The following is an 11,848-nucleotide window of genomic DNA, read 5'->3' on the forward strand; positions in this document are numbered from 1 at the left end:
CTCTTCCAAGCTTTATAATGAGAGTTGCTTCCATCCATTATAAAAGTAATCCATATGGCTCCAGCGGGTTAATAAAGGCCTTCTGAAGTGAAGCCATGCGTTTGTGTAAGACAAATATCCATATTTAAAACTGTATAAACTATAATCAATTTGATTTTTTTTTCCTACACAAATGCACCGCTTCACTTCAGAAGGCTTTTATTTATATTAATTTTTTGGGTGAATTAACCATTTAAGTGTTGTAATTTAAAACTGTAAAGTAAAATAATTCTATAATTAAATGGAAAAAAAAAATACAGAGCAAAAATAGATAGTAAAATATTTCTATAAAGTATTATAGAAGTATAGTAGTATAATATTTCTGTAAAATATTAGTATAAAGAGTTAATAATGATATATTATTATACATTATGCAGTAATCAAATGACTGGAAGGGTCATGAAAATAAAATAACTTATATTTCCTCCAGGTGGGGCAACACACCGACTGATGAGGCGACACATTTCGGGCATCATGAGGTGCTCACGCTTCTACAGGAGTACACCAGTAAGTACAGCCCAGTCAATCCTGTCGCAGATAAAGAGACCACCGAAAAAAACCTGGATGGGATGCTGGAGACGTAACCATTCCCACCACTAGAGGACACTCTTCTGGAGCAGAGTGAAGGACTGGTTCTTTACAATAGCATTGTGCTGTTTTTGTCAAAACTTGTGTACATTTTTTTTTCATTTGTCATTGTCTCTAGTAGTTTTTGTATGCTTTTGTGAGACATTTTTGGCTTGTTCTCAACTTCCTCATCGCGAGTCAGGGTGTGAGTAGTGATGATGTCTGCATTCAGTGGTGTGAAACGCTCTTAATAGGCACTGTAATTGTAGCCCATCTTCTTTCGTGCAAGTGAAAAGGCGATTGAGGTGTGGATGTGAATGATTAAACAAATGCCATTGTTTTCCTGAGGGCAAACGGTTAAACATATTTATACAGTAAAGATTTGATACCAAACAATCCTGTTTAGTAAAGCCGTTCAAACAGGACGCATTCTTGAGATCTGGCACGGTTCCACAAAAAAACACTCACGACTTTATATAAAAGCTTTTGAACAACATATAGCCTCTTCCAAAGTCAGCATGAAAACGGTAGTTGCGAGTCTTTTCTTCCCTGTTGTGACGTATACCGCGATATCATGTGACAGGTTGATTATTTTTGTGATACTGACCAGCAATTACGACATTATCCTGCTTATTACATGTCTATTCACCACATACGTTGGCCAATCAGAATTAAGTATTCCACGGGGCTGTGTAGTAATACAAAATATTGCAGGAGGAATGTAAAAAAAGAGGGATTTATTTTCATAATGTAAAAAAGTTTGCATGCACTCCTAGTAGAGAATAAAACTGTAGATAACTTTTTTTTAATGTGTATATCACTTTTATTTCATTATAGCACATTATTTAAACATTTTAACCACTGCCAAATTCATGTTATTTATGTTAGTTTATATCTATTCTTCAATGTACGCACAATCATATTTTAATATTAGCATGCAGGTCCCATTATAAATAATATTTATGCCTACATCCACACCAGCTTGTTGTATACTATAAAAAACTCTTTTATAACTACTCGTTATGTATAAATAAAAGACACAATGCATTTGTGCAAACATCTGAATCTGCACTAGAATTGATGAAGTGTTAAATTACTGTTTCTAAACACATTTGTTTTAGCAGAGGAAATATGATGTCAAACCTGTTCAATCGGACCAAACACTTGTCAAAGTAAATGAATGTAAACTATTTTAAAGACACTTTAACTTTAGCTGTTCAGTATTCACTAGATACAATCGGATTGAAGCAAATATTTTTTTCTGATTTATATTACACTGTATCTGGCTGACTAAAGTTGGTGTGTGTACATGTACAATTAAAGCAATGGTATGTAAAGATTTAGCTTTGATGTGCAATAATTAATAAAATCTGTTGGTAATTAAAATGGCGTGATTTTCTCATACAAATAACCTCACTAAAGCAGAATTTCAGAGTTTTATGTAGTTTTGTCCACTGTATTTATAATGTATATCTAAAGTAATAGCGCAAAAATCAGTTGTCATGTTCAGAGCTGAAACAGGATGAGTTGAAATTAATAACATGAGCAAAAGTAACAGAGATGTTTGTCTAACACGATAACAAAATGACTTTGTTTCCTACATTTATGCATTGGATCCGAAAAAACTTCAAGGTATACATTTGATAAGTTCTCTGCGAATCGAACCCATGAGCTTGGCATTGCTAACTTAATGCTCTACCAGTTCAAAGCATAAATCCGATGAGATCAGATGAGTCCGGCAGAGCACACGAGCACATGATGTCCAGACGTGCTGTAGTACTGTCCTATATTTTCATTCATCCCTCATAGAGCTAAAAGAGAACAGAATTTTATTTTAGTCCAAAATTGTGTGTAAAATACCAGGACAAAAAACACTCATACAAGAGTCTCAGAACAGATGCAGAATTGGAGGGTGAACTGAAATTGTAATGCACTGCCCGGCCACTGATAGGGACTACGCGAGCTTCCGCCCAGGTTAGTGACATCACTAACCCTAATATTTACATAAACCCGACCCCGGGAACACGCACTCCATGTTGAGAAGAGGAAGAGTTGTTGTATTAGAGCACATTTGTGAGTCTGCAAATGTAAATGCAATACAGTACATAACACAAATGCAATAGCATGTCACTCTTTTTTTGGCCAGCCAGTGTTGCTCTTTATTATACAATATTGTATTTTCCACTTTATTATGAGGCGATTTATTTTGGGATTTGTGCATGCCAAATATGGCACATTACAAAAGTATGAAGTGCATACAGTAGGCCTACTGTATATGTAAATGTAAAGTCTCTACCATCAGATGCGCTGGTATAGTAGCGACCAAAGGCGACGTCTCTTGGGATGTCTGGGTAAAGGTAGACGAGGGGATTCACTGGATCCTTCTCTCCAGCGGTGACGGTATAGTCACGGATGAAGTTCGGTAAAGGGATTCTGTTCATATCTGCCCTAGTGTACGGCTTTGTTGAATGGACCACAGGTTCACCTGTGCTGACAAGATAATCTCATAAGAGACATTTCAAACACCAAGATCTTTATCAGAACAATATTCCAGTTCAAACCAGCACACACCGTCCTGTGAATGCTCCACCCACGTGATGGTGATTCCTCCTTCTCGACAGCTTTCACTGAAGCGCAGAAGGAAAGTGCCCGGGGGTTTGTCTATCAACAAAGCCTTCTCTCTCTCTTTACTCAGAAAACCCATAATATACCTGTACATAATGAAAGTGGACAATTTTTGCTTTGTATGAAAGTGTCGATCTGACTCACCTTATTTTACAATGCTTTCGAGTCATCACCCACTATAGGTAAATAACCATAATATTAACAAAGTGCCATAAACGGTAACACTATTTGCACTACGACAATACAATCAAATAATATGAACAGCCTGGTTATTAAGGTCCCTCTCAAATCTCAAAACTCATTGAACATTTGCCGCCTCAAGGTCCATAGAGCCAGTTTTAATGTCAAATGTTTTGAACTTCTTACCCATCATTCCAGATGCTGAGTACATATAATTTAGTAAGTTGCAGATGCTCGTAAATCCAGTGCAAGAGTGAACCACCACTCTCAACAGACGTCTGGAGATAAAAACAAGTAAGTTATTCTATGGTATATATTGCATGCATGTGTATGTTATACCTTGTCATTTATCAAGTTATTTTTAACACCACAAAAATTCTCACACATACACATGCATATATTTTGTATATATAAAAAATACAATTATTTAGGATATTTCATCTCTGTTCTTTACAGTATCATGTTCTCACTCGGTTTTGTTTTATCAGTAAATCAAGTGCAGAGAAACAAAAGCAAGGTTGGTTAAAGAAAGCGAAAGCAACTTTCATGTCTTTGTTTCAATCATTTGTTTAAAAATTACATGGAAAAATGTTTTCCAGTGGACGAGTCCCTCTGGGTCATCTTGGGTTTCATGACCTGAAAAAACAGATGTGACATCTAAAGCAACATGCATTTAACTATGAGCATTTACTACAAACTAAAGTACAATAATTCTGTCTTTACGTTCTTTCGAAATTATCGCCAAAGCGACTTCAGGGGGCATACATGTGACTTCAGAGTAGGAAACTTGTAATTATGACTGGGAAGCTCATTTTGATAACCAGGTTTGAAGGAGCCAACTTGACGGAGAATCATTTATGGTTTCTGTAGTAAATTGTAGTTTTTAATCTTTTATCTAAATACTGCCGACTTGTTAGCTCTTGATGTTTCAGTCATTTACTGCATTTAAGTACATCAGTAACTTTTTATGCATTTTGTAAATTTTTAAAAGGGACAATGGCATGTATTGAAACTTGGTTTTCATGATTCTGACAACAAAGCATTTGAACTCAAGATACACGTAATTAGGACTTCAGAAGTGTGAAGTAGGATATTTCCGATAGGTGACATTAAAAACTCACCAAGAAGTTTGTCGGCCAGCGTTCTCAGCTGCTCAGAGTTCAGCGCTCGTTTAGTGACAGAAGAAAACTGCCAGCTTATGACCTTTGAAAGGTGCTCCCATTTCACTGGTGGCGGATTCAAGAAGAACGTCAGATTCTGCGAGAGATGGACGGCGAGAGTCAGAATGGAAGCATCAGCAGAGGACAAAAACACTGATGATGGGAAACGGCCATACGTGGGGTTCACTGCAGAGCATGTTGTACCATAAGATGGAGCCCCAGGCACTAGACACAGCCATAACAGCGCTGAGCAACACCACAGGAAGACATGTGACCTGTGTGGCAGTTACAAGAGTTTCATGTTGTACCTTTGACAGTAAGAAATACTGTATTTCAAAACTCTGCTTGTAGAAAGCAAATCATGTTACCGATAAATCAATGCATAGATCAGGCAGAATGAGCTGCGTGTCAAAGCTGATTAAGTGCAGCTCCTCGTATGTGGTAAGAGAGAGAAACCACTGGGAAAAAAACAAACAAATAAGTTGTTAAAAGCAATATTCACTTTAGGTGACATTTCTTTTATCCTACCTTATTTGTTCTGTTGCTAGGTCTCCTCTCCTTTAAGATCTGTGTTAAAAACGAGAAAAAATAATCATATACGATCATGTATTTATTATCTTTTGTAATATCTTTAGTAGATAAGTGTTTATCATCATACCACATGAGGGAACTCAGCTGCAAGGCATTCACTAGATTCATCCAATTTCATAACTTTGGTGGGATTAGTTAACAATAAGAAATTCCGAAATCTAGAACATTAAAAAAGCAGGTATCAATGAGCACCTGTGACATGCATACACAACTAAAATCATTGCTCTACTGTATAAATTAATTTTTAATCATGAGCTACATATGTGCAGAGAGCTCATTTGTAATTAGCATTTACTTGTGCTCTTTGGTTTAATGTACAGTAATATACAGTACTTCATACCCTTTCACTGTATCCATCTCGGAAAAACCTCTAAATGAGAAAAATATGCATAAACATGCAGGTAGATAGACAGACAGACAGACAGACAGACAGACAGACAGACAGACAGACAGACAGACAGACAGATAGATAGATAGATAGATAGATAGATAGATAGATAGATAGATAGATAGATAGATAGAAAGAAAGAACAAAATTATATACGCAAAACTTTTGTTTTTGTCCTCATTTTTCATGAGCTGAACTCAAAGATCTAAGACTTTTTCTATGTACACAAAAGGCCTATTTCTCTCAAATATTGTTCACAAATCTGTCTAAATATGTGTTAGTGAGCACTTCTCCTTTGCCGAGATAATCCATCCACCTCACAGGTGTGGCATATCAGGATGCTGATTAGACAGCATGATTATTGCACCTGTGCCATATAAAACCATAGAAAAAGTCTTAGATCTTAGATCTCAGCTCATGAAAAATGGGGGCAAAAACAAAAGTGTTGCGTTTATAATTTTGTTCAGTAGTAGATAGATAGATAGATAGATAGATAGATAGATAGATAGATAGATAGATAGATAGATAGATAGATAGATAGATAGATAGATAGATAGATAGATAGATAGATAGATAGATAGATAGATAGATAGATAGATAGATAGATAGATAGATAGACATTACTTACTTGTCAATAGATATTTTGACCTTGGGTTGACAGTTCAGTTCAGGAAGTTTGACTAATAGTCTATAGTGTTATAAAACACATGAAAATTAAGGTTTTTTAAAATGAGTGGCAGTCTGTTGATATAACAGTAATGCTACAAAGGAACCCACCTGATCTTGACTGTGAACTGAACTCCCATCTTCAACACCAAGGGTCTCTGGGGATAATATGGCATACATGGCTGTCTCTCCACCACAAGAGAACTGAAAGACACATCATAACAGATTTCATTCAGTCTGGGTGTTTAATCATTCAAAAAAATATTCAAATCCCCCCGTGAACGTTAAACCCACAAATCCTCGTATCAATAACCAGCAGTTTGTCTTTCTGCAGCTTGTGCTCTACATATAAAGGGAAGAATAGTTACGGTGTTGTGTCTCACTTTGATATAAGGTTTCTGAAGAGTGAAAGTGCCTGCTCATCCAGCTGGCTCTTGCCCAGAGTGAGGGGGTCGTTGTTGTAAGTGAACTTCTGCACCAGTTCCTGAACTTTCTTCAGCTGCTGACGGATCTGCTGCAGACACTCTGCCACCACTGTGAACCTGCAGCACAATTACAATTCAGTCCTTAACTCAATCATAAACATAAGGCAACATGTTGTTCTGGGCAATCAATAATAAAAATAATAATGCAAGTACATACACATAACTTCAGACTTTTAATAAGTGAAAAGAAAGATTCCTGTGTCTTTTCATTTACAAAGACTTTAGTTCTGGACTACCACTCTAATCTGAACATAGTTATTTTTAAATACTTTTAAAAAAGGAAAATTCCCCCATTGTTTCTCACCCACATGTCGTTCCAAACCCTATCGAATCATTAAATCACTTAAGAGCCGGATAATCAGTCAGATTAGTGAATGAATGCGTTTCCCAAAAAACATTGTCAAAAGTAAGTAAATCATAGAAATCACTGGTGATAATGGTCTCAATGATCTACTTAGGAGTATGATGCTTTTAAGAAACGCAGCCCAGATCAGTTGTGTGAATTGGATCATTGAAAAGAATCAAACGAACAAAGATCTCTACTTCCCTCATGGATCGGTATAGATGCGTCTAGATATAGTGAATATAGTGAGATATTTTAGTTAGTTCCTTGCAAAATGCAATCATATTGCTTTAGAAGACTTGTAATATGGGGCAAGAGGCATACAGACTGCTGTTATGATATGTTTTTTGTCATTTTGGAGCTATTTGCCCCAGTCGTCAATCAATTTCAAAATATTGAAAATATTGAAAAACTAACTAAAATATAGTTTAGAAAACTATATCCTCAATAACATATGTGGGACACTTTCTCCATCACAATGCTTAAGTTTACAAAAGGCAGTCTTAGTATTTTTAATGGTATTAACAGAAAAAGCAGCATAATAATGGCTCATTTGTTGGCTGTTATTTTCTGCCCAGGATGCATTATGGGTAATTTATGGCATAAACAGCGCCTGCTAGAGGTTCTCACCAGCTCTGCAGCTGGTCCAGACACGTGTTGTGCGGACCACCGATGCAAGCCGTCTGCTGTCGCCTCTTCCACTCGGGTAACTCATCTGATATGAGTGTGTGCTGGATCTGCTCTGCTAGAGTCAGTACGTTAGCCATTTCCTTTATCACCACCTGCACACACATTGAGTATACAGAGCTATATTAAAGGGATGCTACACTAAAAAAAAAAAAAAAAAAATTGCAATGTTTTTACATTGCTTTAACTCAACAAAATAAGTTATGCATTTTTTTTTTTTTTTTTTTTTAAGTTATACAAGATTAATGTAATGTAAGTTGAAATGACTTAAACATCCAAGTTGATTGTACTGAAAAATTTAAGGCAGCAACTTTTTTTACAGTGTACCACTGATTTATATACAGTACATTATAGACATTAACCACATTTCTATAGTTAATTCTATGGGATGGTGTGTTTACTGACCTACCTCTATTTTTATGTTTAGGACAGTAAACGTTTGTCTGGCCATTTCCTCCTGTTGCATCTCTGTTGTTGTCCGACCATTTGTTTCAGCCTCCACTGAAAATATAAAGAATGATAATGTCCATTAAGCCGTCATCTATGAAACACTTCCTCCTATGTAAATGTGTGTGTACAATTTTCTAATTGTCTTTTAATGCCCAATTTTTCATTTACTGGCCTTCTGAAGCTACATACTTGCTTGTTTCCCAGAAAACAATACAATTTACCATGATCACTGTTTTCAAAAAGTAACGACACATAGTATTAACAGTCACTTTTTAAATGTTTTCTTTATTTAAAAAAAAAAAAATATCCAGCTATAATTTTGTCTTGTGGTGTAAATGTAAACATATACTATGTGAAAGTTCTTTTTTTTATCCTCTTATTTTATTACAATTATTAACATTCTGCAGATTCTGCAAGGTGTATGTAAACTTTGGAGTCTGAATATACCATGTACATTATCCATTGCTATGTTATATTTTTATACAGATCAGAAACACTTAATATTGCTCTCATTTCACCTTGACCTTCCAAAGTATTTTTCTTGAAGTCATTCTCATTTTGCAGATCTTCCAAAACCTGAATGTCCTGTTCTATTTCCTGAAGAAATAAAAGTAAGGCGCTATTGTGTTGAATGTTTCAAGATAGTTTCATATAGGCTAGTTAATGAAAAATATCCAAACAGACGAGTCGGTTGTGTACTTGAATGTTCATGTTTTAAGAATGAGTGAAGGTGAGAGTAAAGTGCCATATTAATTACAGTAAGATGCGTTACCTGCACACTCTTCTTCAGCTTGTTGACTTTATGGTCCAAATCTTTTTGTTGTTCCATCGTCGTACTCTCCTGTGATGAGTCAATATATTATACAGACATCCCAAGTCTCCCAGAAGTTCCGGGACCGGGAGTCTCCCGCATGTCGATAGCGGCTCCCTGATGCCCGCAAATCAGTTAAAATCTCCCGGAACCTAGAGCAAGCGAGCAAGAGCGCGCGCACGGCAGAGAGAGGGAGCGAGAGACCTTGCGTGTGTGTGTGCTAGTGTGCCCCACGAAGCGCATGTAAGGACCCAACCAATCAATTGTTAGTGCGGGGGGTCTTTTATCTATACTATCGAACCGAATTAATCCAACACGAACAGTATATTAAAAGGTATGAAAAGGAAAAGGAACTTACTTGACAAAAGTGACTTCTCCTCATTCAGGGTGTTGGATACGATCGTAGCCATCATAAGCCATGTAAACAATGTCCTCATGCTCCTTGTGCGAGAAATATAAATATGCTACACAAAATAAAAATTAATATAAATATACTGTATCTTTAATACAATACTGCGGAGCAAAGAGCAAAGTAGTGCACCTGTAAGAAGTCCTGCTTGGTTTTGTTACGCTATACCATGCAGGAAGTTATTTCAGTCATGCATGTTCGGAATAAAATGCAACTAGGCCTACTACTTTCACAAGCCTAGACCAGAGCCATAGAGAGAAATAATTCTCTCTATGGCTCTGGCCTAGACCATACCTGTCAACATTTGGGTACCAAAATACGGGAGACCTGGGGGGGGTTTCAGTTCAACCACATGCGGTTTCATGTCATATAGCATTACACACCCCATCGCCAAATCATAGAAAAATTTCAGTTAAGACAGTTGTATTCATCTTCACAATACACAGCAAATCAATATACAGAAAAACAGATTTCTAAAATAAGGTATAGGCCACAAATCTGTGAGTAGGCAACAGTTTTCAAAACTGAACAGGTGATGTTGTGTAATATTCAGTTACTGTAAGAAACTGTTCCAGCGGGTGGAGTTTCTACTGGTACTGAATATTACACATCACCTGTAGGCTATTACTCCATTAACTGGAACAGATTCTCACTGGAACTGAGTATTACATCCAAATATTGTTATGTAATCAATCAGCATATTGTTGTGTAACTTCACCTATTGGAACAGTATTTCACAATTTTTACAGGAACTGAATATTACAAACAACTATTGCGAAAGAACGATTTAGGCCTACAAAACAACGATTGCGAAAGCGTGCACGGACTATGAATTTGTTCACTGTTACCGTTGTACGTAGGTTTTTTTTTTTTTTTTCTGTATAGTTCTATTTTGTTAATACATTTTGCATTCTATTTTGGCTTTCTCGTGTGTCCCTATTTTTGTTGTGTCCCTTTTGAGCCACGGGGTGAAACGGGTATGGATTGAAAAACCAAAGCAACTTGTTTACTAATCTGAGCACAGCTGAGACTTTTTCTCTGGTTTACTTTTGGCGTAGGATATTTATTTCCGTCAAGGTCAGGCTGCGATGTCAAATGTATTCCCAGGAATGAGTGATGCGCTATCCGCTTTTAAAGTTTTATAAAATAAGTTAGCCTAAGATATGGCTTGAATAGTTTAAAAGCATTAGAAAGGATAAAAGCGCATCATATAATGTAACGCCATGCAGCCAAAAGGATGACAGAAAAAAACGGATGCTGCGTTAATTGCGTTAAATATTTACTTAACACGAGTCTTTTCCCATTTCTACCAGTAACGCTTATTCAACTTCCCGCGTCTACTAACGTTACCTGCGCAGATATCGTCACAAATGGGTTGAAATTTGTATGATGTATTGATTGCGCGAGTAGGATGGGTTTCATACAAGATCTGGCAACTGGACAACCTTGGAATAATATATTGATGTGATTATTCCAAGCGTGCCGCACAAGCCCTGAAAAGTGAAGCCAAAACGTCTCGATCGCCCCCCAGTGACTGGTCCTAGTATAGGTCATAAGTCCCGCCTCCCCGTGTTATTCAACGGGACGTGAGACCAACTTAACAATTAAATTACACTTCAAATATCTTTTTTCCAAAGGTGGTTTCTTTCATTTGCTGTCGTTTTTATCACGCTGATGTAAGTTCAAGTGTCTGTTTTAAAAATAAGTTGTTTTTTAGTTAGTTACGTGATGCGGTGGTGTAACGTCATGATTGACAGCTGTGATTGACAGGTTCTCTGAGCGAAGTAGTCACTGAGGCACCAACGGACATTTTTTCGGGATCTTCGGAGGACTGAGGAGATTGTATTTACTTTATTTTAACAAGCCTCTTGTCGTAATGCAATCAATTTTTAAAAAAGTGTGCAGAATCCACTCTCCCTGAGTGCGTTCTGCGAGAGTGAGGGCGGAGCGTTGATTTCGCGGCTTTACTTCCTGCTCACTACCATCATATAAAGGCTAGATGGCTCAAGGCGGAGTCACTTCGGGCATCACCGGCGGCCATCTTAGGACAGGGCTCTGTGAATTAAGGTAAGTGAGCAGCACGCACACAAATCCTCTTATCTCGCTGAAATCTGGACGGATTTACAAACGGTTTGGTTTCTTACAAACGTTATTAACGTGGCTATAATTCTGAATGCTTAAACATTTTGAACATAATTATTCATATGTATGCAGTAGCAATAGCTACATCTCTGACGTTTATAACAAACCAAACCGTTTGAAAATCGGTAGAAAATTGAGCAAGTTATGGTTATTTAAAAGTACATGCACCATGTTATGAGTGAGCGAGCACCCTGTCGTAAGATGGCCGCCGTGTGCGGATGTCGAGCTCCATTGGCCAGCAGCGCGGACGAGCCATCTAGCCTTTATATGATATCTATGCTCACTACTGCCAGAGCCCGTGTACT

The 11,848-nt window shown here is 37.1% G+C and overlaps 2 protein-coding genes across 5 annotated transcripts in view; one reads left to right on the forward strand and one right to left on the reverse strand.

The window, feature by feature from the left end:
• glsb (glutaminase b) overlaps window positions 1–1,988 on the forward strand; it is a 60,632-nt gene extending 58,644 nt beyond the window's left edge. For both annotated transcript variants that reach the window (XM_081368629.1, XM_081368630.1), the window contains exon 18: window positions 470–1,988. In XM_081368629.1, coding sequence (XP_081224755.1) covers window positions 470–623 — 154 coding nt within the window. In that variant the 3' untranslated portion in view covers window positions 624–1,988. The remainder of the gene's footprint in view (window positions 1–469) is intronic.
• LOC308692534 (signal transducer and activator of transcription 1-like) lies at window positions 1,414–9,224 on the reverse strand. Of its 3 annotated transcripts, XM_081368635.1 has the most exons (18): window positions 8,954–9,224; window positions 8,700–8,778; window positions 8,141–8,232; window positions 7,675–7,826; window positions 6,600–6,758; window positions 6,328–6,420; window positions 6,179–6,238; window positions 5,503–5,532; window positions 5,230–5,320; window positions 5,100–5,138; window positions 4,940–5,029; window positions 4,748–4,846; window positions 4,533–4,668; window positions 3,992–4,047; window positions 3,598–3,689; window positions 3,178–3,317; window positions 2,903–3,091; window positions 1,414–2,417 (listed from the first exon to the last, which is right to left on the reverse strand). In XM_081368635.1, the coding sequence occupies exons 1-18, from the start codon at window positions 9,008–9,010 to the stop codon at window positions 2,410–2,412; spliced, it is 1,662 nt and encodes a 553-aa protein (XP_081224761.1). In that variant the 5' UTR covers window positions 9,011–9,224; the 3' UTR covers window positions 1,414–2,409. The 3 variants fall into 3 exon arrangements, with proteins under 3 accessions (XP_081224761.1, XP_081224760.1, XP_081224762.1); XM_081368634.1 differs by lacking the exon at window positions 1,414–2,417 and having other exon boundaries at window positions 2,807–3,091; XM_081368636.1 differs by lacking the exons at window positions 1,414–2,417; window positions 8,700–8,778; window positions 8,954–9,224 and having other exon boundaries at window positions 2,807–3,091; window positions 8,137–8,206.
• Window positions 9,225–11,848: the final 2,624 nt, after the last annotated feature.

Source organism: Scardinius erythrophthalmus (assembly GCF_964197995.2).
Source record: "Scardinius erythrophthalmus genome assembly, chromosome: 6".
Classification (NCBI taxonomy): domain Eukaryota; kingdom Metazoa; phylum Chordata; class Actinopteri; order Cypriniformes; family Leuciscidae; genus Scardinius; species Scardinius erythrophthalmus.